The sequence below is a fragment of the Oncorhynchus tshawytscha genome, linkage group LG24 (genome assembly GCF_018296145.1).
Source record: "Oncorhynchus tshawytscha isolate Ot180627B linkage group LG24, Otsh_v2.0, whole genome shotgun sequence".
Classification (NCBI taxonomy): domain Eukaryota; kingdom Metazoa; phylum Chordata; class Actinopteri; order Salmoniformes; family Salmonidae; genus Oncorhynchus; species Oncorhynchus tshawytscha.
The window spans coordinates 22361330-22384144 of NC_056452.1; the positions used below are offsets into that span (position 1 = coordinate 22361330).

Here is a 22815-nt window from a genome sequence, read left to right on the forward strand (position 1 = left end):
CTTCAACTGGAACAGCCATTTCAGTAACGGGTGTTTAGAAAAATGTACGTTATTTATATTTTTGTGGCATAACATCCAAAGCCTTGTTTCGCCGAACAACCACCTGATTGCTTTGGTATTGGTTTCGGGTCAAAGACAAAAATGCTACTCTGCGCATGTGTTATGGGGTATCATCTATAATAATTTGGCTGCTCTAAATCATTTTGACCAGCAGGTGCCACTAGCGTACACTGTGTTGATCAGTATCGAGTAATGAATCTATTTTCAACACAATTGGTTGGAAAGCCTTAACGGTTCAGGAAGCTTTGTCTCCCCATCACTAGTGAATGGGCAAGAAAAACATATTGAAGTGCCTCTGAACGGGGTAGTAAATGCCAGGCGCACCGGTTTGAGTGTGTCAAGAACTGCAACGCTGCTGTGTTTTTCATGCTCAACAGTTTCCAGTGTGTATCAAGAATGGTCCACCACCCAAGGACACCCAGCCAATTTGACACAATTTGGCACAACCAGAACCAAAAACACAGCGGCTAGTCACTAGCGAAAACACAACGAAGGCTGTTCCCCAGTGAAAAGACAATGAAGGGAGAGAGAGGAAGAGAGAGAGACAGAAGGGAGAGGAAGTGGCCACCTGTTAGGGCTAAATGATCTCTTAACTCTAACTCAATCCTACGTTTTACTAACTAATCTAATAATCTGGACCCTGTAATCTTATTACCGGAAGTTAATCTGTCTGTGTCTGTGTCTGTGTCTGTGTGTGTGTGTGTGTGTGTGTGTGTGTGTGTGTGTGTGTGTGTGTGTGTGTGTGTGTGTGTGTGTGTGTGTGTGTGTGTGTGTGTGTGTGTGTGTGTGTGTGTGTGTGTGTGTGTGTGTGTGTGTGTGTGTGCGTGCGAGAGAGTAAGAGAAGAGTCAGGGAGCATCTGACAGGAAGGGTTTATGAAAGAAGAGAAAGACAGGGAGTAGAGGGAAAGAAATTAAAGAAAGAATTAATCTGAGTCGAACAAACAACCAGGCACTGCTGGAAGACACATTGATTGATCCCTTCTTCCTATTTGTCAGTGTTGTTGCCATGGCGAGGCGCTGGCGTCCGTCATCGGACCACTTCCCCCCTGCCAGCTGCCATTTTGGGTCAACAGGTGGATTCAGGACAAAGAGAAAGGAAGGGGGAGAAGAAGAGGAAGAACGCTCACCCATCTACTCTCTCTCCAAGAGCTCCATGGACATAGTCATGGCAACCGGACACCAGCATCTGCTAGACCCGGCCTGGGCAAAACTGGAGCTGAGACGTAGCGCCAGCCATAACACACACTCCTCCCCAAACACACAAACACCAAAGCTCACACAGCAGCAGCAATACAGACAACACACACCCTCACACACGTCTCAAAACATACACGGGCACGGATCTCCCCTTGGCAACGAGCGTGTGGAGAGTTGGAGTGTGTGTAGTGGCGGCAGCACGCCAGAGACTGTCATGTGGAAGGGAGGGGCCTCCCGCCCCTGGATTATAACTGAGGAGAGCCCCTGCGTCCCATACTTCACTCGCTGCTCCAAACTGTCGTCTGAGTCTCAGTCTTCCTCACCCCTAACTGTAACCTCACCCCTAAACACACCCACACACGCCACAACACTACAATCATGCCACCCCCTACAATACATACCATCACACCTAACTGTAAACACACCCCATCAGACACACACACCCTCAGCTGTGTCCTCACCCCTACCTTTAATATCCTCCCTACCCACAACTCCACCTTTAACCTCACCTCTACCCTCACCACTACCTGTAACCTCACCTCTACCCTCACCTGTAACCTCACCCCTACCCTCACCTGTAACCTCACCCCTACCCTCACACGTAACCTCACCTGTAACCTCACCTCTACCTGTAACCTCACCTGTAACCTCATCTGTAACCTCAACCCTACCTGAAACCTCACCTGTAATCTCACCCCTACCTGTAACCTCACCCCTAGCCTCATCCCTGACACATAAAAGATGCCCACCAAATCCTTACACAGACGAGGCTCGTTCCCCCCACAAGCATTCTTCTTCCCCCTACCCCTTCCCCTCTCCTTCCTGTAGAGCTCAAGGTGAGGAGGGTCTAGTGGAGAGGGGCAACAATGAGCTGGTCCCACCCCAGCCAGGGTGCACCAGTGTGGGGACATGCTATGGAGAGAAGCCCCCTATCCTGAATGCAAAACCCAGTCCCAGTCGTAACAACAACACACATCACCTGGGTGTTAGCCTGGGTAGCCCCTGTACAGCAGCAAGATGTGGTGATGGACCCTTGGGTGTTTTTCCCGAGCCCACCATCTCACCTGGCGTTGTCATGGTTACAGAGGCGCACTTGTCCATCTGACCGAGGTCAGAGGTCGGTGGCTTTAGTCTCCTCCCTCAGTGACTCGCGATTGGATGGCTGCCACCGCTGCTGCTATAACTCTGCCCACTCAGGGGTCATGAACTTGATGACGTCATCACCCCAGGGGTCAGGGTTCAAGGATGAGGGGATGATGACATCACAGAGGGAGCTGGTTGAGGTAGGGGTGCAGGCGGGGTCATCTTTAGGGTCAAAGTTCAACTTTAGGTCAGTCCTTCCAGAGCTCCATAAAGGATCATGGGTCGGACAGTAATCTGGGGTCCCCCCCTCGGTCCCACTCCTACATTGGCTACAACTCTTATCTAGGTTCACAGTCAATCTTGGGGTCCCCTCCAGGGTCAAGGTTGAACCTGAGGTCATCGCTTGGCTCCCACTCCAACCTGATGTTGCCTTCTTCCAGTATGTTCTCTCTGGACAGCCCTGGAGAGGAGAGTGAGGAGGAGGTGAAGTGGGAGGAGAGCAGCTCTCCCCCGCTGGGGGAGATGGGGAGGAGGAGGTCCTGTCTGAAGATGGTGGTACAGGAGGAGGAGAGGAGGAGGAGTGGAGAGAGGGATCACAGCAAGAGGAGGAGTAGTATGAAACAGGTGCAGTGGGATGAAGATGGACTGACCTGGGATGTTTACGGAGCCTCCCTGGACCCAGAGGTGCTCAGCTCAGCCTTACAGATGTGTGTAGGTGTGTGTGTGTGTGTGTGTTAACCCTGTGTGGTTTCCATCCCTACAGATGTGTGTGTGTGTGTGTGTGTGTGTGTGTGTGTGTGTGTGTGTGTGTGTGTGTGTGTGTGTGTGTGTGTGTGTGTGTGTGTGTGTGTGTGTGTGTGTGTTAACCCTGTGTGGTTTCCATCCCTACAGATGTGTGTGTGTGTGTGTGTGTGTGTTAACCCTGTGTGGTTTCCATCCCTACAGATGTGTGTGTGTGTATGTGTGTATGTGTGTGTGTGTGTGTGTGTGTGTGTGTGTGTGTGTAACCCTGTGTGGTTTCCATCCCTACAGATGTGTATGTGTGTATGTGTGTGTGTGTGTGTGTGTGTGTGTGTGTGTGTATGTGTGTGTGTGTATGTGTGTATGTGTGTGTGTGTGTGTGTGTGTGTGTGTGTGTGTGTGTGTGTGTGTGTGTGTGTGTGTGTGTGTGTGTGTGTGTGTGTGTATGTGTGTGTGTGTGTGTGTGTGTGTGTGTGTGTGTGTGTGTGTGTGTGTGTGTGTGTATGTGTGTATGTGTGTGTGTGTGTGTGTGTGTGTGTGTGTGTGTGTGTGTGTGTGTGTGTGTGTGTGTGTGTGTGTGTATGTGTGTGTGTGTGTGTGTGTGTGTGTGTGTGTGTGTGTGTGTGTGTGTGTGTGTGTGTGTGTGTGTGTGTGTGTGTGTGTGTGTGTGTGTGTGTGTGTGTGTGTGTGTGTGTGTGTGTGTGTGTGTGTGTGTGTGTGTGTGTGTGTGTGTGTGTGTGTGTGTGTGTGTGTGTGTGTGTGTGTGTGTGTGTGTGTGTGTGTGTATGTGTGTGTGTGTGTGTGTGTGTGTGTGTGTGTGTGTGTGTGTGTGTGTGTGTGTGTGTGTGTGTGTGTGTGTGTGTGTGTGTGTGTGTGTGTGTGTGTGTGTGTATGTGTGTGTGTGTGTGTGTGTGTGTGTGTGTGTGTGTGTGTGTGTGTGTGTGTGTGTGTGTGTGTGTGTGTGTGTGTGTGTGTGTGTGTGTGTGTGTGTGTGTGTGTGTGTGTGTGTGTGTGTGTGTGTGTGTGTGTGTGTGTGTGTGTGTGTGTGTGTGTGTGTGTGTGTGTGTGTGTGTGTGTGTGTGTGTGTGTGTGTGTGTGTGTGTGTGTGTGTGTGTGTGTGTGTGTGTGTGTGTGTGTGTGTGTGTGTGTGTGTGTGTGTGTGTGTGTGTGTGTGTAGCTCGACTATTCAGGTGATGGTTTCTATATGTAATCATTTTTTCTCTAATCTAATCTTATTGTGTCTTCCAGAAACACCTACAACTCCTGACCAGGACAGACAGCACAAACACAGAAACCACTTCCAAGACCAAACCCAAGTCAAGGGTTAAGATCATGTCTAAGACCAAGAACCCTCCCATGGAAACCACTACTACGTCAACCCCTGTTATGACAATCAAGCTCAAGACCGCTTCCATGGAAACCGCAACCACGTCAACCCCTGTCACAAACAAAAGAAAGGCCACTTTCATGGCAACTTCCCCAATGGCAACCCTTGTCACACCCTTATCGATCAATAGCATGGCGACTGCTGCTATAGAGACTGAGACTGACACTAAAGGAGAGGGAGACAGAGAGGGAGATAGAAAGCGAGGAGAGGTAGAGAGAGAAGGAGATGTACAGAGAGAAGCAGAGGGAGAAAGAAAGGGAGAGAGAGAAGGAGAGGTAAAGAGAGGAGAGGAGGAGGGAGAAGGTACAGAGGAGGAGGGGACACCGGTGCTGTCTCGTAAGTCGTCGTCCCATGAGAGTGGGCGCAGAAAGACGAGTGGAGGAGTGATCAGGTCACTAAAGCGATGCATTCGCTCCTCAAACCCCAATGACTAACACTGGAAGCACACCCAGAAGGTGAACATTCTCCCATTATAAGACTAACCGATGACTGCATAGGACTAACACAGGGGGTTGGTGGGGTTCAGTCTGAAAGGGAAAAGAGTCACCGTATAGCCCCAACACTGTAGTCCATCTGTAAATACCTAACACTGGAGTCCATCTGTAAATACCTAACACTGGAGTCCATCTGTAAATACCTAACACTGGAGTCCATCTGTAAATACCTAACACTAGAGTCCATCTGTAAATACCTAACACTGGAGTCCATCTGTAAATACCTAACACTAGAGTCCATCTGTAAATACCTAACACTGGAGTCCATCTGTAAATACCTAACACTAGAGTCCATCTGTAAATACCTAACACTAGAGTCCATCTGTAAATACCTAACACTAGAGTCCATCTGTAAATACCTAACACTAGAGTCCATCTGTAAATACCTAACACTGGAGTCCATCTGTAAATACCTAACACTGGAGTCCATCTGTAAATACCTAACACTAGAGTCCATCTGTAAATACCTAACACTAGAGTCCATCTGTAAATACCTAACACTAGAGTCCATCTGTAAATACCTAACACTGGAGTCCATCTGTAAATACCTAACACTGGAGTCCATCTGTAAATACCTAACACTGGAGTCCATCTGTAAATACCTAACACTGGAGTCCATCTGTAAATACCTAACACTGGAGTCCATCTGTAAATACCTAACACTAGAGTCCATCTGTAAATACCTAACACTGGAGTCCATCTGTAAATACCTAACACTAGAGTCCATCTGTAAATACCTAACACTGGAGTCCATCTGTAAATACCTAACACTGGAGTCCATCTGTAAATACCTAACACTAGAGTCCATCTGTAAATACCTAACACTAGAGTCCATCTGTAAATACCTAACACTAGAGTCCATCTGTAAATACCTAACACTAGAGTCCATCTGTAAATACCTAACACTGGAGTCCATCTGTAAACACCTAACACTGGAGTCCATCTGTAAATACCTAACACTGGAGTCCATCTGTAAATACCTAACACTAGAGTCCATCTGTAAATACCTAACACTAGAGTCCATCTGTAAATACCTAACACTGGAGTCCATCTGTAAATACCTAACACTGGAGTCCATCTGTATTGCCCTAACACTAGAGTCCATCTGTAAATACCTAACACTGGAGTCCATCTGTATAAACCTGGACTCCATACTGATGTAGTTTAGTTTTTAGCTACTTTATATTTTTGTTGTTACCTCAAACAAAATGTATTTCTGTTGGTATTCAAATGTATCTGCCAGTAGGTAAAACAAGTTTTGCTTTTTAATAGAAGAGATACTACTTGAGTTCAGGGCTGCAATAACAGGTCCAGGATTCATTGACGTCAATATGTGTTTTGTTATTGATCAGTTACTGCCTAACTGCAGAGTATTACAATACGTGTGGGAATGTGAATGTATGGATGCTGTGGTTGATTGTAAAGAATCTCCAATGGAAGAAAAAAAACTGTCATGTATTAAATAATCTGGTCAAAACACAACTATTGTCACTTTCACATGTATTCTCTATGTATTCTCTATGTATTCTCTGTGTATTCTCTATGTATTCTCTATGTATTCTCTATGTATTCTCTATGTATTCTCTGTGTATTCTCTATGTATTCTCTATGTATTCTCTATGTATTCTCTATGTATTCTCTGTGTATTCTCTGTGTATTCTCTATGTATTCTCTATGTATTCTCTATGTATTCTCTATGTATTCTCTGTGTATTCTCTATGTATTCTCTGTGTATTCTCTATGTATTCTCTGTGTATTCTCTATGTATTCTCTATGTATTCTCTATGTATTCTCTGTGTATTCTCTGTGTATTCTCTATGTATTCTCTGTGTATTCTCTATGTATTCTCTGTGTATTCTCTATGTATTCTCTATGTATTCTCTATGTATTCTCTGTGTATTCTCTGTGTATTCTCTGTGTATTCTCTATGTATTCTCTATGTATTCTCTATGTATTCTCTGTGTATTCTCTATGTATTCTCTATGTATTCTCTGTGTATTCTCTGTGTATTCTCTATGTATTCTCTGTGTATTCTCTGTGTATTCTCTATGTATTCTCTGTGTATTCTCTATGTATTCTCTGTGTATTCTCTATGTATTCTCTGTGTATTCTCTGTGTATTCTCTGTGTATTCTCTATGTATTCTCTGTGTATTCTCTGTGTATTCTCTATGTATTCTCTATGTATTCTCTATGTATTCTCTGTGTATTCTCTATGTATTCTCTATGTATTCTCTATGTATTCTCTGTGTATTCTCTATGTATTCTCTATGTATTCTCTATGTATTCTCTATGTATTCTCTATGTATTCTCTGTGTATTCTCTGTGTATTCTCTATGTATTCTCTATGTATTCTCTGTGTATTCTCTGTGTATTCTCTGCACTTTACATATACAGCACACTCCCTCACCCGCTCAAAATAAACACACAGGCACTCACAGACCGTGTATAAACTTGGTGAACCATGGTGGTGTGAGTGAGTCTATACTATATATGTTCAGTTCATTCAGGCCCTGTGTAGTGCCACTGTTCAGATGAGCAGGCACATTCCCTGTCTTTCACCGTAGTAAAGGCCTGCAACCTCACCTCGCTAGCTGCTTCTACTGTTGTCATATCTCACTGTTAACGAACAAACACGGTAGTTGTATGTATCATGTAGAGTAACAAAGCTCTCGCTCTCTCTCTCTCTTTTTACATCATGCCCCCTGTGGGATGAAAGTGGTACAGTCTTGGGCCTAGTTGCAGGCCAAACTTATATAGGATGACTTCATCCATCCAGAGCCCTAGGGAGGTTTGGATGAATTTAATGTCATATATTTCCAATAAAGTGGTTTTGTATTTTATTGGATAGGTTACAGAGGTTAACTGGTGCCGATTTATAGTTAAGTAAATGTTTAGATAAGTAAAAGTAAGCCTTGTGAGGGAGATTATTTAAGCCATAAGGCCCGGTTTGTGTAGGACATGGACAATATACCACGGCTAAGGGGTGTTCTTAGGCACGATGCAACGCGGAGTTATAAACTGGTTACCAACGTAATGAAAGCAGTAAAAATAAGTGTTTTGTCATACCCATGGTATACGGTCTGATATACCATTTCTGTCAGCCAATCAGCATTCAGGGCTCAAACCTCCCAATTTATAATGACAAGTAATGGGGTATAATAGCTTGTAGGCATGAATGGGTAGAGTGATGATCTGATCAATTGTGTGTGTGTTTATGGGGGTAGGGGGTGGGGTTTGGGGGTACAGGTAAGGTCATCTAGAGGTCACCGGGTCACGTGACACAGGATCAGGGGGTGGGCTGATGGGGAAGGGGGGGGTGATGTGCGTCATGGGGTGAGTGTCGAGTACAGCTGTTTGACCTACATGTTTGTCCTATGTCTGCGGCCAAGGGAGCGTGTTGTGCCTGTGTGTATGTATTCATGCATGCGCATGTATGAATGTGTGTGTGTGTGCGTGAATGTGTGTGTGTGTTGAAAGTGCTGATGGGCCTCCCAGAAGCCCCTGGTTGCAGGAGAACAATCCAACGCTGGGGCTTTGTGGTCCTTTTTGTCCTTGGGGTAAGGGGGTGTGTGTGTGTGTGTGTGTGTGTGTGTGTGTGTGTGTGTGTGTGTGTGTGTGTGTGTGTGTGTGTGTGTGTGTGTGTGTGTGTGTGTGTGTGTGTGTGTGTGCATATTAGTTTTGAGTGTGTGTATGTGTATATGACTGAGTTTGTCCAGTGCTGTATAAATAGTGAGCTGTGGACACGAGGCAGTGATTCTGCTGGAGATGGTTGATGTTCCAGGACCTCCGCTCCTATCTCTGCTGCTGCTGTTGAGTGTGTCGGCTCTGCCTGCCGGCACATACACCCTGACCCCCGGCAGACTGCCCCAGGCCCAGCACAAAGTCCTGCAACTAGGTGAGCCAGAAACACACAGTCATCTTAACAGCGACTACACCTTGTTCTCGTTTATTCAGTGTGATCTCAACCCTTTCTACTTGGGCCAATAACTAAAACGAAGTCAAACATTAAAACATATATATAATTCTAATTGTTCTGACCTGTGATAGTCACAAAGGCTGTTTACACAAGCTGCCCAATTATGGGCAAAAGAGCAGATCTGATTGGTCAATAGACCAATTAATGGGAAAAGTATCAGAATTGGGGTGCCTGTGTAAACGCAGCCATAGTCTCTGATCTCTTATATTCTTAAACTGGCCCACAGACTTTGATGTGGCTGATCTAGGATCAGTATTAGTCTGACTGTACTGACAGTTCATGTGTATTTTATCTCCTATAGACTGGCCTAAGGACTGTGGCATGGCACACTACAAACCCAACATGGCTGAACGGATCGTCTCTGGCAACGAGGCCAGACCTCACTCCTGGCCATGGCAGGTCTCCTTACAGGTAATCAGTCAACAAATCAATCAATAAATATACTTCTACCTGCTAACTTCAGGAAATCTTACTTAGGGACTAAGTGAAAATTTGACTTGAAAGTAACTGTCCATAATTTAACTAGTTTCCAAATAATGTTGTTGACTAGTCCTATACTCATATGTGGCCAAAGCAGAAATTAGAGAAAAACTTCCATCTCAAACCAACGTTTAAAAAATGCTACCTATTTCCTCTTAGAAACCAGGGAGTTTGGCTCCTGGATGCTGATTGGCTTAAAGCTGTGGATTCCCCCACACGACGCAACATGGAGTGCCTGGATAAAGCCTTTAGCCGTGGTATATTGGCCATATATCACAAACCCCTGAGGTGTCTTATTGCTATTAAAAACTTTTTACCAACCTAATTAGAGCAGTAAAAATAAATGTTTTGTCATACCCGTGCTATACGTTTTGATATACCACAGCTGTCAGCTAATCAGCATTCAGGGCTCGAACCACCCAGTTTATACCACCCAGTTTACATAAACTGTGTATTTTGATCCCTGAATGCTGATAGCCTTGGTATATCAGACCGTTTACCACAGGTATGACAAAACATTTATTTGTACTGCCCTAATTACACTGGTAACCAGTTTATAATAGCAATAAGGCACCTTGGGGGTTTGTGGTATATGGCCAATATACCACGGCTAAGGGCTGTATCCAGGCACTCCCCATTGCGTCGTGACTAAGAACACACCCACTTGGATCTTAAATATACTACGGGTATAATGCAAAAAGACTTGTTTACTGTTATATTTATGCTGGTAAATGGTTTATAAAAGCAATAAGGAAGCACACCTCCTTGGGCCTTGCTTAAATAGAACATGATATCAAGTTGGCTCATTGGCTGAACTGACCAATCAGCGGCCTACTCGCATGAATATTTTTAATGACTGGTATACGCCCAAATCATTCTGTCGTCGGGGTACGCCCAAATCATTCTGTCGTCGGGGTACGCCCAAATCATTCTGTCGTCGGGGTACGCCCAAATCATTCTGTCGTCGGGGTACGCCCAAATCATTCTGTCGTCGGGGTACGCCCAAATCATTCTGTCGTCGGGGTACGCCCAAATCATTCTGTCGTCGGGGTACGCCCAAATCATTCTGTCGTCGGGTACGCCCAACCATTCTGTTGTTGGGGTATGAACACACCATTCTGTTGTTGGGGTATGAACACACCATTCTGTTGTTGGGGTATGAACACACCATTCTGTTGTTGGGGTATGAACACACCATTCTGTTGTTGGGGTATGAACACACCATTCTGTTGTTGGGGTATGAACACACCATTCTGTTGTTGGGGTATGAACACACCATTCTGTTGTTGGGGTATGAACACACCATTCTGTTGTTGGGGTATGAACACACCATTCCAACACGGAAAGGCTGCTTTTTAAAAATACTTCATTGCCATTTTTTTGGAAGGAACATTATTTCACTCATATTGTAATTAAATCCAGGTCGTATTTAATAGAAATCTGGAAACACTGAACAGTTACTTGAAGAGGAAGGTCTTGCTTGTGGGTTAATGGTACCTGTGTGTCTCAGGTTCGTCCCAGAGGCAGTAAGCACTACATCCACGTCTGTGGCGGAACCCTCATCCACAAGAATTGGGTCCTCACCGCTGCCCACTGCTTCCAGAAGTAAGACCAGTTAGACAGTACAGACACACACCGACTCCCTAAGTAAGATGAGCCATTTCAATAATGTTGTGCGCTACCACTCATGAACCTGAGATAGAAATAACCCCTAGGAGTGCTCTAGTCTCTAACCCCTACACTAAAACTCAGTTAAGACGAGAGTCAAAACACCTTGAGAAAACATCAACGATTAGTAGACTACTAGATTACCTGCGAGGATTGTGAAAGTTTCAGTCTGAACCCTATGTGAACTCAGTTACCCATCATGCTGTGTGTCTCAGGGGTAAAGCCGAGGATGCTGGGAGTTGGAGGATCGTCCTGGGGAAGCATCGGCTGAAACGTTCTGAGACGCCCGAGAGGACTATCCCGGTGAAGAGGATCTACCGTCACGAGCACTTCCGTTACCCCACGCACAGCGAGCTGGACTATGACATCGCCCTGGTCAAGGCTGCCACTGACATCGTGCCCAACAACCACATACGCTATGCATGCCTGCCGCGCAAACAGATCAACCTGAAGCCTGGACAATACTGCTGGGTGACCGGCTGGGGAGACACTCGGGGTAAGGAGGGATGAGAGGGGGAGGCACAAGGGTGGAGGTGGAGGCACAAGGGGTAAGGTGGAATGAGAGGGGGAGGCACAAGGGGTAAGGTGGAATGAGAGGGGAGGCACAAGGGGTAAGGTGGAATGAGAGGGGAGGCACAAGGGGTAAGGTGGAATGAGAGGGGAGGCACACGGGGTAAGGTGGAATGAGAGGGGGAGGCACAAGGGTGGAGGTGGAATGAGAGGGGGAGGCACAAGGGGTAAGGTGGAATGAGAGGGGGAGGCACAAGGGTGGAGGTGGAATGAGAGGGGGAGGCACAAGGGGTAAGGTGGAATGAGAGGGGGAGGCACAAGGGTGGAGGTGGAATGAGAGGGGGAGGCACACGGGGTAAGGTGGAATGAGAGGGGGAGGCACAAGGGTGGAGGTGGGAGGCTGGAGGGAGACGATAACCACTTATGTGAGAACTAAGATTGAGGACAAGAGAGCATCGACCAGGGTTTTATTCAGTAGTAACGAGAATGTTACTCAAAAGGTAATCCTGTGGTGTTTCCCTGTCTGTGTATCAGGTGGGAAGGAGAATGTGTCTCTGGCTGAGGCTCTGAACCAGGCCCGTCTGCCCATCATCGACTTCAAGACCTGCCGTCAGAAGAAGTTCTGGGGAGACCGCGTCAGGGACTCCATGATCTGTGCCGGCTTCAGAGACACAGAAGGACCACCTGCTGCCTGCCAGGTAGAAAGGGAAGGTTGAGAGAGCAAGAGGGAGATGGGGACAGAGAGGGAGGATGGAGCAAGAGGGAGATGGGGACAGAGAGGGAGGGTAGGAGGATGGAGCAAGAGGGAGATGGGGACAGAGAGGGAGGGTAGGAGGATGGAGCAAGAGGGAGATGGGGACAGAAGAGGGAGGGTAGGAGGGATGGAGCAAGAGGGAGATGGGGACAGAGAGGGAGGGTAGGAGGATGGAGCAAGAGGGAGATGGGGACAGAGAGGGAGGGTAGGAGGATGGAGCAAGAGGGAGATGGGGACAGAGAGGGAGGGTAGGAGGAGGGAGCAAGAGGGAGATGGGGACAGAGAGGGAGGGTGGGAGGAGGGAGCAAGAGGGAGATGGGGACAGAGAGGGAGGGTGGGAGGATGGAGCAAGAGGGAGATGGGGACAGAGAGGGAGGGTAGGAGGAGGGAGCAAGAGGGAGATGGGGACAGAGCAAGAGGGAGATGGGGACAGAGAGGGAGGATGGAGCAAGAGGGAGATGGGGACAGAGAGGGAGGGTGGGAGGAGGGAGCAAGAGGGAGATGGGGACAGAGAGGGAGGGGAGGAGGGAGCAAGGAGGGGGAGGGAGCAAGAGGGAGATGGGGACAGAGGGAGGGTGGGAGGAGGGAGCAAGAGGGAGATGGGGACAGAGAGGGAGGGTAGGAGGGAGCAAGAGGGAGATGGGGACAGAGAGGGAGGGTGGGAGGAGCAAGAGGGAGCAAGAAGGGAGATGGGGACAGAGAGGGAGGGTAGGAGGATGGAGCAAGAGGGAGATGGGGACAGAGCAAGAGGGAGATGGGGACAGAGAGGGAGGGTAGGAGGATGGAGCAAGAGGGAGATGGGGACAGAGAGGGAGGATGGGAGGAGGGAGCAAGAGGGAGATGGGGACAGAGAGGGAGGATGGAGCAAGAGGGAGAGGGAGGGAAGGAAAGACCCAAAAGGGAGGAAGAAATACATACTTGTACTTCGTATTAACATCGGAATGTGATCTAACAATGTCTCTACCCCCTCTCCTCTCAGGGTGACTCAGGGGGTCCTCTGCTGTGCCAGCTGGGGCGTGACAGGTGGGAGGTGCACGGTGTGGTGAGCTTCGGCCCCATTGGCTGCACCGTGGAGAACAAGCCCAGCGTGTTCACCCGCACCGCCAACTATATCCCCTGGATCGAGGCTACCCGCATCAGAGACTTCTTCCTGCACTAGACCACACTCACACATAACCTGACAACCCCTCTGCACCCATCAAACTATAGCATTGTTTTTTGGGGAGAGATACCATATTGCAGTTTGTTTCGTAATCACACTGATGGAACAATACTGAATCATTGACATGTCCATTACCTATCAATTTTGTCTTGAGCATTCTGTCCTGCTAAATGTAACATTCAGAATCATGTCATCCCATTTTAAATGGTGCATATTTGCAATTTGTATGGCACTTATGACACCTTGACCACCACCCTGTCCCCAACCACTGCTCCACTTCCGGGTTGTACTCTTTCCTGACTACATTTCCCACCATGCACCCAATAAAATGAGCAGAAAAAGCAGAACATTGTGAAGCTCTTCTTTCTGATGTAAAACACTACGGTTATTAGTTTAGCTTACTGACCGATAGTGTGGCTGAGTTTGTGGCAGGTGAATTCAAACCTAGTCAGACAGAATGGCATATCCTCCCCTACAGGCTTTCACCAAGTAAACAGCATGAGCACAACTGACAAAGAGCCAGGAAAACACATTCATATTTCCAATGTTTGTTGTATTGTTCTTACAGTGGGATTAACAGGCAAGGCGACACAGAGAATACACACTTCCAGTACTGTTTGGAGGCAACTTATTAAACAGGCCAGCATCAAGCACAACTAACAGGAAAATAGCACTCACTATGAATAGCTGCGTTAGAACAGTACTGATTGTAAGGCCTTGGCAGGGTGTGTGTTGGGGAAGTTTCTCATTTCCGCTTTAGTTTGAAGAGTCTTGTGGTTTGTATCTGAAGGACTTACAACCAACATCAAGAGACAGGACTACATTCATGGTTTCCAGCAGCTTTCTGATCAGGTCTAAGACCAGTGTTGCAGAGGTGGTTCAATGAACCATGCTTAGATGGTGATTAACCTTGCCTGAGAAGACTTGCTTTAGCTCTCTGTACTAACCACCAGGCTTTACAATAGGGAGCTAATAGTCATTACATCTTAAAGGGCTAATTCCACCGCTTTTCAACCTCCTATCCATCATCAAAACAATGTCTACATATGTGAAAACAGTGTTTCTAGGATCTGTGGTTTAAAAGAATGTCCTAAAAAAAGTGGACATCACAGGGTAAGATTAAAACCTACAGGTTTCTAGTCCAAGGCAGGCTGTTCCTGCTCCCCACGTCACTGCAAATCTGTGTTTGAAAATCACTTTGATGTTATCAGGTAGAACTTTTTAAACTTCACATTTCTTTTCTACAAAACGTAGAAATGCGCCGTTTTCACAAAACGTTGACACGTATTGAGAAAATTAAAATTAGCTTGAAAAGTGGAGGAGTTGCCCTTTAAATACCCAGTCGGTAACACCAGCAGAGGTCTTCAAATATATCCATCATTCCTTCGCCCCTCCTCAAAGTAATCACTGATCAGACATTTTATTTTTTATATTTATCCTTTATTTAACTAGGTAAGTCCGTTAAGAACAAATTCTTATTTACAATGATGGCCTACCCCGGGCCAAACCTGGACGACGCTGGGCCAATTGTGCACCGCCCTATGGGACTCCCGATCACGACCGGATGTGATACAGCCTAGATTCAAACCAGGGACTGTAGTGACGCCTCTTGCAATGAGATGCAGTACCTTAGACTGCTGCACCACTCGGGAGAACGTGACTGGATAGGTTTCAACAGATTTCCACTGCATCGTTTCCATCGCTCCAGTCATGTCAGATCAGTGACTACTTCACAGGGAGGGAGGAGGCATGTAAAAAGTATTACAACAGGGCCCCAGTCTCCCTCTGCTTAGTAAATACTCTTAACATGTCTCTCTCTCTCTCTCTCTCTCTCTCTCTGGCTACTAGACGCAGCATTCAATAATAGAACAAAAGATGCATTTCTAAAAACAGTTCCCAATACAATAACACATGAACCCCTTGGAAATAGCTTTTCAGATCTATGGGGTGTGAGAGGGGAGGGACTTCAAAGGGACTGGGCTGTCACCGGGTGGGCGGGGCAGCAGGGGAAGTTGTGTGTAGACAGAGGGGTGTTTCTCGGAGGTCATTTTGTCCATGGTTTACCGACATCTCAGTCCTTCCTCCAATATCCCAAAACCCCTTAAAAAAAAAATTGGGAAGTGAACAGGGGGAGAGGCTGTTGATATTTGTGGGAGGGGTTTGACTACTGGCACCCTATTCCCTGAGGATCTGGAGGGAGGGAAGAGGGTGCCATTTTGGATGAAACCAAACAGACAGGGACGAGTTCAGTAGAGACTTGAAGAGGAGCCGCCTCTGATATGGTCCCAGTTGCTGTAGAGAGCATAGGCCCCGGACAAGGCTAACCCCACCAGACCACCACGCGCCACTCCCTTCAGCCCTCCTGAAACACAACACACAATAAGATGAGTGAGACAGACCATGGTGTTTACACGGCTCTATATCAGCACACAAGACACACGAACGTAGACTAATCACAGACAAGGCACACACACACACACACACACACCTACCTGTGGATTTGAAGAGCATGCCTGTGAGAGTCCCAGCAGCCACAGTGTTGATATCATCCTCTGCTCCTCTAGCCTTCTCTATGGCAACGCCAAATACACTGTACAACAATGCTGCACACACACACAACAGTTAATACAACAATACTATTGACAGAAGACCCTGACACCTGGTTAGCATGGTGATGAAGAAGAGATGAGGAGGAGAGAGGAAGATGTGAGTGCTCACCAACAGAGCCCAGTGTGTTGGCCCACGATGCACCTTGTCTGGTCACCATGTTGAGAATCCTGCGTTCAAGGTCAGAGGTCAATCAGAGAGCAGTATATAGAGCACCATTTTATTTTTTTTACCTTTATTTAACTAGGCAAGTCAGTTAAGAACAAATTCTTATTTTCAATGACGGCCTAGGAACAGTGGGTTAACTGCCTGTTCAGGGGGAGAACAACAGATTTGTACCTTGTCAGCTTAGGGATTTGAACATGCAACCTTTCGGTTACTAGTCCAACACTAACCACTAGGCTACCCTGCCACCATACAATATAGCATTTCTATTAGCATGACTAAGACCCGCCTCCAACGTGATAACACTAAAGTCACATACTACTGGAGGAACATAGTGGTGCTTACTGGACGTTGCGAGGTTTAGTCCAGCCCATTTCTCTTGTATCCTTCAACCCCATCCTCAGACCATTCACTGTCCCAAACGCAGCTCCTAGAGACGGAGAGAATCAGATACGAGCCGAACCAGCAGACAACATAACTTAATCTGGGAGAGGGGGAGATGAAAGGGACAGAGAAGGGGAGATGAAAGGGACAGAGAGGGAGAGATGAAAGGGACAGAGAGGGAGAGATGAAAGGGACAGAGAGGGAGAGATGAAAGGGACAGAGAGGGAGAGATGAAAGGGACAGAGAGGGAGAGATGAAAGGGACAGAGAGGGAGAGATGAAAGGGACAGAGAGGGAGAGATGAAAGGGACAGAGAGGGAGAGATGAAAGGGACAGAGAGGGAGAGATGAAAGGGACAGAGAGGGAGAGATGAAAGGGACAGAGAGGGAGAGATGAAAGGGACAGAGAGGGAGAGATGAAAGGGACAGAGAGGGAGAGATGAAAGGGACAGAGAGGGAGAGATGAAAGGGACAGAGAGGGAGAGATGAAAGGGACAGAGAGGGGGAGATGAAAGGGACAGAGAGGGGGAGATGAAAGGGACAGAGGAGGGGGAGATGAAAGGGACAGAGGGGGAGGGGGAGATGAAAGGGACAGAGAGGGGGAGATGAAAGGGACAGAGAGGGGGAGATGAAAGGGACAGAGAGGGGGAGATGAAAGGGACAGAGAGGGGGAGATGAAAGGGACAGAGAGGGGGAGATGAAAGGGACAGAGAGGGGGAGATGAAAGGGACAGAGAGGGGGAGATGAAAGGGACAGAGAGGGGGAGATGAAAGGGACAGAGAGGGGAGATGAAAGGGACAGAGAGGGGGAGATGAAAGGGACAGAGAGGGGGAGATGAAAGGGACAGAGAGGGGGAGATGAAAGGGACAGAGAGGGGGAGATGAAAGGGACAGAGAGGGGGAGATGAGATGAAAGGGACAGAGAGGGGGAGATGAAAGGGACAGAGAGGGGGAGATGAAAGGGACAGAGAGGGGGAGATGAAAGGGACAGAGAGGGGGAGATGAAAGGGACAGAGAGGGGGAGATGAAAGGGACAGAGAGGGGGAGATGAAAGGGACAGAGAGGGGGAGAGAAAGGGACAGAGAGGGGGAGATGAAAGGGACAGAGAGGGGGAGATGAAAGGGACAGAGAGGGGGGGAGATGAAAGGGACAGAGAGGGGGAGATGAAAGGGACAGAGAGGGGGAGATGAAAGGGACAGAGAGGGGGAGATGAAAGGGACAGAGAGGGGGAGATGAAAGGGACAGAGAGGGGAGATGAAAGGGACAGAGAGGGGGAGATGAAAGGGACAGAGAGGGGGAGATGAAAGGGACAGAGAGGGGAGATGAAAGGGGGGAGGGAGTATGCATCTCACCTGTGATGCAGCAGCCCCCAATGGTGAAAAAGGCCAGTTCAAACCTCCCCCTGGTTTTGCTGGCCCCGGTGGGCAGAATGAACTCATCTGTGTCCTGGAACAAACACAGGTTAACATCTGTGATCTTAGTCTACATGTCATTGGGAATTGTCACAAATCAATTCTACATTTATTGATTGAGGTCAAATGTATGCTACTAGCTAACTAGAATATCTTACCTGTACGAGGTAGCGGGGGTCGACATTGAGATAAGGTGACAGGGGGCTCATTCCGGTCACTGTGTAGAAAATTGGACAATTAAACAGTTGTCATGTTCAACATAAACCTTAACCACCTATGTGATGTCAACTTGTCTAGCTAACGCTAGTTAGCATGCTAGCTAGGTACATGCATAAATTGGCAGGGGCACTTACATGGGACACCGGCGAGTTCTGTGTTGGAGTATTCGCTTCCGCCAAAGAGACTCCCGAAGCCACCTTTCCCTCCCGATCCGGGGGCATTGTTGTCCATATCTGGGGAAGATCTGGAGACACACCCGGCAAATGCTTCGGACTGGAGATGCTGGTTGGGTGAGCTAGCTAGCCTAGCAGACCAAACGGTATGATGCAAGCCGAGGGAGCAACAGTTCTCGTTGGAAAAGCTATATAGCGATATTTCCTGGTATCTACAACGCAGTAATATGTTTACGTTTCAATAGGTTTGTACACTGTCTTACTGTAAGTAGTCAGGTATTGAACTGATCAGCTTTTTGTAATGGATGGTTGGGTTCGCCTTTTCATCATGCTTCTCTGACCTCCACGCTCTGCCGTAAAGCGACCAAACAGGTGATTACGTAAAACAAAAAAACAAAAGTAAACACAGCATTGAGGTCAATAACTAAACGTAAAACGGGTGAAATAAAGCAATGATTGCATTTGATACGGGGCTATAAACATATCGAAATACATTTGAGATGACTGAAATGACAAAAGCCATACATTCAGATGTAAATGAAGCGGAAAGGGTCCGATAATTTTTGCGACAGTTCATGACATCACAGGGTCAGTTAAAGTACTAATATATTGCGCTAGATGGAAGCAAAGTAACATTAAATCGCTCAACGCCAGTTCGTCTGTAACCGAAAGACCAGACCCCAAAGATTATAATAACTAACTCCTTTCATCTTCCCTTTAATTCCCATGTCATCTGTGACCAGACTATGGAGACCACCAGTACTCTCTTTGATTAGACTTTAGTGTGTGTTAGGTCTTTGTTCACTCTAAATCTGTTTTGCTTTGCATAGACACACCCACACACAAATATTTTGGCTTGCGCCCTCCTTAGTGTGACTACACAGTCCAGCCATCTGTTGTGGGTCAGAGAGATACTGAATACATTTATTGTGATAAAAAAAACACCCACAAATAACAACAACCGTCTTATTGAGATGCAGCCACTGTAGCTGCCTTGTGTCATTGTGTATTCAGCCCAGTCCAAGTGGAGCGATGAAGATTGTCATTGTTGCTGTGTGTGTGTGTGTGTGTGTGTGTGTTCAAGCTGCCTGGCACAGTCTGAGTAACTGTTGTCTCCGTATGGGAGATATGTGAACCCGCTGGCCTCATACAATACTCTATTCAGTCTCACGCACACGCACGCACGCACGCACACACACACACACACACACACACACACACACACACACACACACACACTGGCCAAGAGGCTAGCTCATCCTCAGCCAATCACCAGGAGGGAGGAGGGGGCACAGCCCATAAAATGGTGTATGTGAGAAAAATAGCTGTGATGTCATCTTTAATCTTCTTCTTCTTCTCTCTCCCACATGCACACTTGTTACTAGATCTCTCTCTCTCTCTCTCAATCTGAGCTATCTCCACCCTCTCTCTTTTTTCTCTCAGCTGAACTAAAGCTGAACTAAACCAGTACAGAAAAAGGGGCCTCAACAGGACCCTTGTGTGTGTGCTTGTTGTCACAGAGACAAGAAGAGAACATTGTGGCTCTTTAAACAGGCTCAGTGCAGTGTGTTTTACAATTTTATTTGATATAGCCTTTTTTATCCAGGTTAGTCTCATTGATATCAAATCTATTTTTCAAGTGAGACCTGGTCCAAACAAGACAGGGGGGGACCATGTTTCAGACAAATATCAGGCATAGACACACAATTAACAACATTTATATGTTACAACTACAGAAACATTCAAACGTCGTAGATAAAAATCAACCATTATGTACCACCGCATGAAGTCCTAATGACAATCACATTCCACAGTAATGTGAGTCAAGCAAACTTTTAAACTACTCCAAGGAAACAAGATTCTGGTGTTTCAAGCTGTGGTCTGGTAGTAGGTGCCAGGCACATTGTTTTGTGTCAAGAACTGCAACACTGCTACGCTGCTGCTGGATTTTTCACGCTTCAACAGTTTCTTATGTGTAGTGTCACCCACCCAAAGGACATCAAGCCAACTTGACAACTGTGGGAAGATTTGGAGTCAACATGGGCCAGTATCCCTGTGGAACGCTTTCCACACCTTGTAGATTCCATGCCCTGACGAATTGAGGCTGTTCTGAGAGCAAAAGTGTGGGGGTGGGGGGTGCAACCCAATGTCATGAAGGTGTTCTTCATGTTTGTATATTCAGTGTAGATCATAGTATACCAAATATTTAAGCCTGTGTGGAGTCAAAGAAGACCAGCCAACAGCACTATAGAGATGTGATGTGTGAGACGTATTTGGTTGGTGGCAATCTTAAAGGCTGCATGCTACACAGAATCAAGTGTCTTCAGGGTAGAACTTGAGGTTTGCATGTAAATGACATCCCTGTAGTCCAACACAGACAGGAATGAACACCGTATCAGCACTTTTCTGGCTCCAAAGAATAACAATCCTTATGAAAGGTAATAAAAACCTATTCTCAACTTGAGCTTCTTTTTTTTTGTTACCACTTTCTCTCCCCAATTTTGTGATATCCGATTGGTAGTTACAGTCTTGTCTCATCGCTGCAACTCCCCTATGGACTCGGGAAAGGCGAAGGTCCAGAACCATGCGTCCTCCGAAACACGACACTGCCAAGCCGCACTGCTTCTTGACACTGCTCGCTTAAGCCGGGAAGCCAGCCGCACCAATGTGTCGGGAGGAAACACCGTCCAGCTGGCGACCGAGGTCAGCTTACAGGCGCCCGGTCCTCCACAAGGAGTCGCTAGAACGTGATGGGACAAGGAAATCCTGGCCGGCCAAACACTCCCCTAACCCGAACGACGCTGGGCCAATTGTGTGCACAGCCTGGGATCGAACCTGGGTCTGTAGTGACGCCATAGACCGCCACGCCACTCGGGAGGCCCAACTTGAGCTTCTTTACCAGCTTCTCAACATGATTAGTGAAGCTCAGCTTCTTACTTACTCAAATTCCCAGATATTGGTGCGTTTTGACTTGCTATATGGAATTCCCTTTCAAGGTAGCAATGACATGGTTATCCGAGTGTTGGAAGCTGTGGGCTAGCATTGTCTGTAGGTTAGATTAGACAGAGAGGAGAGGAGTTTACCACATGGTCTGGCGATGGTCTGAGAGATACTGGCAGTGGTGTTCAGTACTTCAGAAAAAATACTTTTACTATTTATATTGATAAACTTTTACTTCACTACATTCGTTAAGAAAAAAATGTACATTTACCCTGACACCCAAAAGTACTCGTTACATTTGGAATGCTTAGCAGGACAGGAAAATTGTCCAATTCACACACTTATCAAGAGAATATCCCTGGTCATCTCTACTGCCTCGGATCGGGCTGACTAACTAAACATAAATGACGTTAATGACGCTTCGTTTGTAAATGACGTCATAAATGACGCTTCGTTTGTAAATGACGTCTGAGTGTAGGTGTGCCCCTGGCTATCCAGGTTTGCTTAATATAAGGAATTTGAATCGATTTATACTTTTACTTTGGATACCCAAGTATATTTTAGCAATTACATTTACTTTTGATACTTAAGTATATTTAAAACAAAATACTTTTGACTTTTACTCAAGTAGTATTTTACTGGGTTACTTTCACTTGAGTAAGTTTCTATTAAGGTACTTTTTCCACCACTGGATCCTGGACTGAACATCATAAAACTAGACCAAACAGGAACAGCCAAGATCGAGAGCACACACACACACACACACACACACACACACACACACACTGTTCTAGATGTTTCTGACAGGTGCATCTGCCTCAAACCCCAAATGGGAGAATGACGCAGTAGGAAAAGGGAGCACATGGGGAAAGGCAAACCTTTTATCTTCTCTTCCTTGGCATTTCTTCTCCCTCGCACTCATTCTCAATCTTTCTCTTTTAGCCCACTCTCCTTCCATAGGAATGTCATATTGATGTTCTAGCTCCCACACTCTAGTCCAGCGGGTTGCCAGATCATACTCCTTCTCCCCCAACAGCTGCAGGGGCAGTATCCGGAACACAGGCCCAGAGCCAAGCCTGGGGCTCAATTACCTCAATTACACCCAGAGAGGGTGCAGGAAGGGCAGGGAGAGAACAACCCACTGACAGCCCTGTCAAATAAATATTTTATAGGTCTATATACTGTATGTGTGCTTGGGTGCAGTCTTCGAGACAGAGAATGTACAGCAGTTAAAATATGACACATGGCTGTAATTAACCGTGGAATGAGAGAGATACTATACGTTTGGGAGAGCCACAGTGTTCAGGTATAGTTCGCTCAGCAGATGTGTTTGCATGTTTGTGTGTGGGTAGGTAGGTGTGAGTGAGTGAGTGAGGTTAGGTTACACAATCGATTTGCTTCAGAT

General features: G+C 46.8%; 2 protein-coding genes across 2 annotated transcripts; one reads left to right on the forward strand and one right to left on the reverse strand.

The window, feature by feature from the left end:
* The first annotated feature begins 1066 nt into the window (after nt 1–1066).
* On the forward strand, nt 1067–13857 carry LOC112223226. Its single transcript, XM_042305227.1, has 10 exons — nt 1067–1283; nt 1691–1912; nt 2022–2216; nt 2717–3055; nt 8694–8858; nt 9241–9350; nt 10930–11024; nt 11303–11583; nt 12132–12295; nt 13331–13857. Exons 1-10 carry the CDS (start codon nt 1067–1069, stop codon nt 13508–13510), a joined length of 1968 nt encoding a protein of 655 aa, XP_042161161.1. The 3' UTR covers nt 13511–13857.
* Nucleotides 13858–14045: 188 nt separating this feature from the next.
* On the reverse strand, nt 14046–18845 carry LOC112223402 (mitochondrial import inner membrane translocase subunit Tim23). Its single transcript, XM_024386407.2, has 7 exons — nt 18432–18845; nt 18237–18295; nt 18019–18112; nt 16631–16715; nt 16232–16290; nt 16006–16116; nt 14046–15875 (listed from the first exon to the last, which is right to left on the reverse strand). The coding sequence occupies exons 1-7, from the start codon at nt 18526–18528 to the stop codon at nt 15760–15762; spliced, it is 621 nt and encodes a 206-aa protein (XP_024242175.1). The 5' UTR covers nt 18529–18845; the 3' UTR covers nt 14046–15759.
* Nucleotides 18846–22815: the final 3970 nt, after the last annotated feature.

What these genes read in the sequence shown, in the direction of transcription:
- LOC112223402 (XM_024386407.2), bottom strand. Translation starts at nt 18,528, where the DNA reads ATGGACAACAATGCCCCCGGATCGGGAGGGAAAGGTGGCTTCGGGAGT. An exon ending in CAACACACTGGGCTCTGTTG is followed by an intron (nt 16,117 to 16,231) that starts GTGAGCACTCAC and finishes GTGTGTGTGCAG; the next exon opens with CATTGTTGTACAGTGTATTT. An exon ending in CATGCTCTTCAAATCCACAG is followed by an intron (nt 15,876 to 16,005) that starts GTAGGTGTGTGT and finishes GTTGTGTTTCAG; the next exon opens with GAGGGCTGAAGGGAGTGGCG.
- LOC112223226 (XM_042305227.1), top strand. Translation starts at nt 1,067, where the DNA reads ATGGCGAGGCGCTGGCGTCCGTCATCGGACCACTTCCCCCCTGCCAGC. An exon ending in CCTCACCTGTAACCTCATCT is followed by an intron (nt 1,913 to 2,021) that starts GTAACCTCAACC and finishes ATCCTTACACAG; the next exon opens with ACGAGGCTCGTTCCCCCCAC. An exon ending in CATGGCAGGTCTCCTTACAG is followed by an intron (nt 9,351 to 10,929) that starts GTAATCAGTCAA and finishes TGTGTGTCTCAG; the next exon opens with GTTCGTCCCAGAGGCAGTAA.